Here is a 5,478-nt window from a genome sequence, read left to right on the forward strand (position 1 = left end):
GTGGGTGTAGCTGGGGAATGCAGCTGGCGAAGGCCCCGTGTCTCCGCCAGATCTTTGCCGCGTTGCTTGAAGCACGACCAGTTCAGCAATACGCAAATGTGCCTACCCAGCTGGCGGACGCGGCGTCCGATGGCCCTGCCCGTCCCGGGGGACGTGGGGCATCTGTGAGAGGGGGAGGGGGCTGGGAGGCAAGGAGGAGGGGGCAGAGGTAAATCAGCAGCCTATTTTCTTGTATTCAGAACTGAAATAACGTGGCCAGGTGGAATGGATACTGGGGATGCCTCTGCCCACCTCATTTGTCATGCTCAGGCTGAACCTGGCTCTGCAAAATTACAGTAGTAGGAGCCACTTGCTTCTTTTTCAAACTTAATATTCCAGCAGCAAGAAGGAATGTATTAATTCAAGCATAATAAAATTATATTTATGTAATTTTAATTTATTTTTAATTCAGCATTCGGAATACTGGCAGACTAATTCTTGCCTATTTCCATCTTTCAGACAAAGCCAGGACCAATCAAGGCGGCCGGCTCTCACTCCGAGCGCTCTGCTCTGGTGTACTGCTACAACTGCTCCCGGAAAGGACATTTTGGATACGTAAGTCTCAGCAGTCTCTGCCTCGGTGTTGTGTATGTCCCTGGTGTAGGAATTCACCTCTGCCATGGCGTGTGGCTGCAGGAAGAGCTGGAGGAGTCGGGCTGATGCTTCATGAAGGGACGCTCTGACAAAATGTTTGTGGCTTTGCAGCACTGCTGCGATCAGTGGAGGCCAGTGGATAAAGTGATCTCACCCATCTCATTTAAAGATACGGGGGGAAAGAAAAGTTTCTCTCTCTCTCTCCTTGGCAGGTTTATTGATTTGTTTTTTAAATCTTAAATCAAAATGAGACTGCCCAGGAGAGAGAGCGTTCATTGGAAAACAGGCGGTTGCTGAACAGGGATGGGGGTTTCTCTCTTCCTTGCTGTTTTTTCCCATGGCTCCTGGGATGAAATATCAGCGCCTTACTGCCACGGTCAACATCATGTGAGGTTTTTCACCAGATTCAGCCCAACAATTTGGATGCGCATTTTAGGGATTTTCCATTTCTGCCTGCTTTTGATGGTCCTTATTTGTAGTTTCTTAGCATAATTCAATGTCTGAATTAAGTTTGACATCATCCTTCTGTAAGGTCCACAGCCTGGTGAGGGAGACATTGTGAGCTTTAAGTGGCTTCAGCAAAAACTGGAAGTGTGCTGCATTTTCTAGGATTGCTGGCTGGTGTTTGTCACCATTTTCAGCCCCCTGTCACGACAAGAGCAGCCCTCTACCTGCACATATCGACACCAAACTGATGTTAGTTCTTTTCTTTTATGGAGTAAGTCCAGAAGCCACAAGTATTCTAAAACATGAATCGTACTCATGCATTGGAGGGGTTATGGTTTTAGTTTCCTGCAGCTTAGCGAGGGCAAATTCCCAGCAAATTCCTCCCTTCCCTCCTGTGTCCTCTGTGTGTCGACTCCTGCAACGGCTGAAGATGTGTCATTAAAAGCTTGCTGATGGTTTCAGCTAAAGAGTTGATCCCCATGGAGAACTGTGGGTCGGTAGGGCAGGTTTGCTGGGATCTTCTCACGCAGAGGGGAAAGATAAATGGAAGATTTTTAATGCCAAGCTGTCTTCGGAGACAAGTGAAGATTTTCCTCTTGGAGCGGCACGCTGAGGCTGCCGCGTGCATCCAGGACGCACTGCTGCCTGCACGGGCGGGTTGGAAGGGGCAGGGAATACGCATCTGCCGCAATGCAAGCTCGGTAAGAGATGAGCGTGTGTCAGCAGCCCAGTGTCCCCCCATGGCACGGCAGGAGCACAGGCACTGCCCTGGCAGTGGGACAGGAGTCCAAATCCTTGGCCTCAACTGCAAGACCTCTGCTCAAGCTGCGCGCACGGCAGCGGTGCGAGGCCTCGGCGACACCGTCGTGTGGAACAGCTCGCTCTGCCGGCTGTCTGGGGCCAGAGCTGATGAAACCTGTGGAAGCAGCACTGAAACAGATCCCGCTGAACAGAAACAGAATAAAGCCCCTGGCGGTGAAACAAGCACTGAAATGGGCGTACAGAATAAAAAATGAAGTGATGGGGTTGAAGAAGTGAGACTGATTCCTGGCAGGGGACAGGGAACACTGTGCTAAACTGTCAAAAAGCGGCATTCGAGGGAGGCAGCCGTACATGGATAAGGCTGCTGTAAAAATAATAAGTATGTGGGAGGAGCTGATAGTAATTTCTTGGGTAGAAGGACAACACTTCATGGCTATCAACGTTAAAGACGATAAGATCATTTTTTCACTAGCATACAATACACAGGAATAGCCCAAGCAGTGACTGAATCATAGAATCACAGAATGTTTTGGGTTGGAAGGGACCCCTAGAGGTCACCCAGCCCAACCCCCCTGCAGGGAGCAGTGAACGAAAATGGAGAAGTCAAACGCAACAGAGAAGGGCAGAAATAGTCACCAGATCTTTATGTAAGCGTATGGAAGCACACCCAGGACACACATCGGGGTATGTCACGGTAGCTGAGTATGTGCCCGCCAGCCTCAGAGCCGTCTGTCGAAGCATGGCAGAGGGAACGGGGCTGGCATCCTGCACGTGCATCTTGGGAGCGACCCAGCTGGACCGGCCGTGCATCTGAGATGTGGCCAAGGAAACCCAGGTCATAGTCAGAGCCTGAGTTCTTGTGGTGAGCAGCTCTGTTGGAGCCTGAAAGATCCGCCTGCGATTTAAGGACGGGGAGGGGGGGAAGGGTGGTTTTGTTGAAGGGGTTTTTTAAACGTAAATATTTTTAAGGAGGTAAGAATCACTTGTGATGACAAGCATCTCTTAACATTTTTCCCATTTCTATACCTCGGGAACCCTGCTCTGTTGCCTTTTTTTGAGCAGTTAGTTCTGGGCTCCCCAGTTCAAGAAAGATGAGGAACTCCTAGACAGAGTCCAGAGGAGTGCAACAAGGATGATAAGCAGATAAGGGGCCTGGAGCATCTCCCCTAGGAGGAAAGGCTGGGGGAGCTGGGCTTGTTCAGCCTGGAGAAGAGAAGGCTGAGAGGGGATCTCATCAACACCTACAAATATCTCAAGGGTGGGGGTCACGAGGACAGAGCCAGACTCTTCCCAGTGGTGCCCAGCACCAGGACAAGGGGCCATGGGCACAAACTGGAGCAGAAGAGGTTCCAGTTGAATGGGAGGAAGAACTTGTTGACTGTGAGGGTGCCCGAGCCCTGGCCCAGGCTGCCCAGGGGGGCTGTGGAGTCTCCTTCTCTGGAGATCTTCAACCCCCGCCTGGACGCTGTCCTGTGCCCCCTGCTCTGGGTGAGCCTGCTTGGGCAGGGGGGTGGCACTGGGTGAGCTCCGGAGGGCCCTGCCAGCCCCAGCCATGCTGGGATTCTGGGATTCTGTGTGAAGAAGAAAAGGCTGGGTTAGTTTTGTGTAGATGCACCATAATCGGCGCTTCCCACTGCAGTCCGTGTCCTTTCACATTGCCATTTAATCTGTTTTAGGAACACCTGAAGTTCCTTTTTTTTGCCAGAGGCCTAGGGACGCCTTTCCCAAAAATGGAGGCAAGAGCGAAATACTTGCTGAGTCCCAGTGTGACCTGTGCAGTTCCAGTAAGGAGGTCACTGGGGATCACTTGTTTGTAGAAATGGAAATAGCTAAAACATGAACTGCCAGAGGTTCCAGCGCCTGGCAGTTGTCCTTCCTGAATTTGCCGTATTGTTTATCGAGACAGTCGTATTCTTCTGTGAACTAGGGATTTCATAAGGACAAGGAATCTTTTTTCCTTTAGCCGACTTCCCATCGTAGTTCATGTCATAGCAGCCTGCACATCCCAATCATTACCTCGCAGGCTCCCTAGCAAAGATGTGCTCCTTTCACGGGGCCCCCCTGCAGGACAGCTCAGAGGGAGGGCGGGTTAACGAGGGGCAGCCCACTGCATTGCCCGGGCTGCGGCACGTTCTGACGGCAGCAGGGGTACGGAACTGCGCAGTACCTGCAGATGCGCCTTGCGTTCGCATCCCCGTGTGCCAATCACACAGAAAATTCCTCCCCCGGGTCGGTAGCTGGCTCTGCTTTCCGTCCTCGGCACGATACCTCCTGCGCTGGAGACTGTCCCAGGAGAATTTAAGAGCGCGCAGTGTGTGGCACCGGTGGCAGCTGACGGGGGAGGGCGTAGCCAAGCGCGTGTTGGACATTGCTGAGCTGATTGATCAACGCGGGGCAGATAGAGAGGAGCAGGGGAGCACCGGTTTGGGCAGCACGTGCGTTTCATTCACTGAGGCGTCCCTGTCGGTGTATTAACAAAAGGAAAATGATGAACAGCCCACGTTCGGGCAGAGCGAGCCCTGGCTTTGATGCGGAGTCTTAAGCAGTGCATTGCACAGGTATCCCAGGGCGGCGAACGTGTCTCTGCGCGCTCCCGCGGACAGCATGTTGTAAGCAACCTCTCTGGCCATGTCTGGGGATGGTGTTTTCTTCTGTGTATTCCAGATAGGAGGGCGGCTCTGTGGCTGCCTAACAGGCTTGCTGAGGTTTCACTCATGCCAGACATGGGTATCTGCAGTGTCGTGTCTCTGTTGGGCTTTCCTCTCCTCTTAGAGCTGAGGGAGGTAGAGGGAGGACCAGGAGAGGTGGGAGGGGAGGCTTCTTTGCGGGGCTGTTGAAGGTGTTCAGTGTGAAATCCAGTCGGTCTTCCAGGGTGTGCGTATCTCAGACGCGTAGCTGCTGAGCGTGGCCTTGGGGAGCAGATGGATGCACGTGCCTTTAGCCCCTTTTGGCCCCATTCCCCAGTGGGGTAGAGCTGAGCCGTCAGACTTGGGTGGGCTGCAGCCACGAGCTGCTGCTGCTCCTCCGTGCTCCTCCGCACACGTGATTGTCACATGGCCTGATGGCACAGAGAACAACGCGATGCTTCATGTCATTTTGGCAAAGACCGAATACAAAATACATCTGAAATGCGTATTTAATGTACTCTGCCTTTAAAAAAGAGAGGGTGGGAGGCAGGAGGAGGGACGGGGAGAGGGGGTGCTAGAGGTGGCACTGAGTGGTAGAAATGGCAAACGCAGGGAGGGAAGCTGCGTCGCTTGTGGTGCAGGGGGGGAGCGAAAGCTCCTGGCGGTTTCTTGAGACGGGCAAGGCTCAGAGCTCATTGGATTTATGCCGTGTCCAAGAAGTAGAAAGATGGTGTTGCAAAGCACAACAGTGAACAAGCAATTCGCATAGCATCACACGGTGCCCTGGAGAAAAGACAGGCTCACAGGAAGCATCCCGGTTATCCTGGTTTGCAAGGCATTGCCAAGACCTTGAGTGCAGCAGTGAAAAAATTCACATTACTGAATCAAATGTTTGGGAAGCAGGCTGACATGCACGTGATGCAGGAGCCAGCCCCTTCCCCACCTCAGCCGACTGTTGGGGGCTCTCTGCCCCTTCCCTGCAGTCCGGTGCAGCCTCCTGCAGGATTTT

At 52.7% G+C, this 5,478-nt stretch overlaps 1 protein-coding gene across 1 annotated transcript in view; it reads left to right on the plus strand.

Moving 5' to 3' along the window:
• ZCCHC7 (zinc finger CCHC-type containing 7) overlaps positions 1 to 5,478 on the plus strand; it is a 122,268-nt gene that overhangs the window by 114,505 nt on the left and 2,285 nt on the right. Inside the window, exon 8 of the mRNA XM_009642450.2 lies at positions 499 to 594. Coding sequence (XP_009640745.1) covers positions 499 to 594 — 96 coding nt within the window. The remainder of the gene's footprint in view (positions 1 to 498; positions 595 to 5,478) is intronic.

This window comes from Egretta garzetta, unplaced genomic scaffold, assembly GCF_000687185.1.
Source record: "Egretta garzetta isolate BGI_Z169 unplaced genomic scaffold, ASM68718v1 scaffold277, whole genome shotgun sequence".
Classification (NCBI taxonomy): Eukaryota; Metazoa; Chordata; class Aves; order Pelecaniformes; family Ardeidae; genus Egretta; species Egretta garzetta.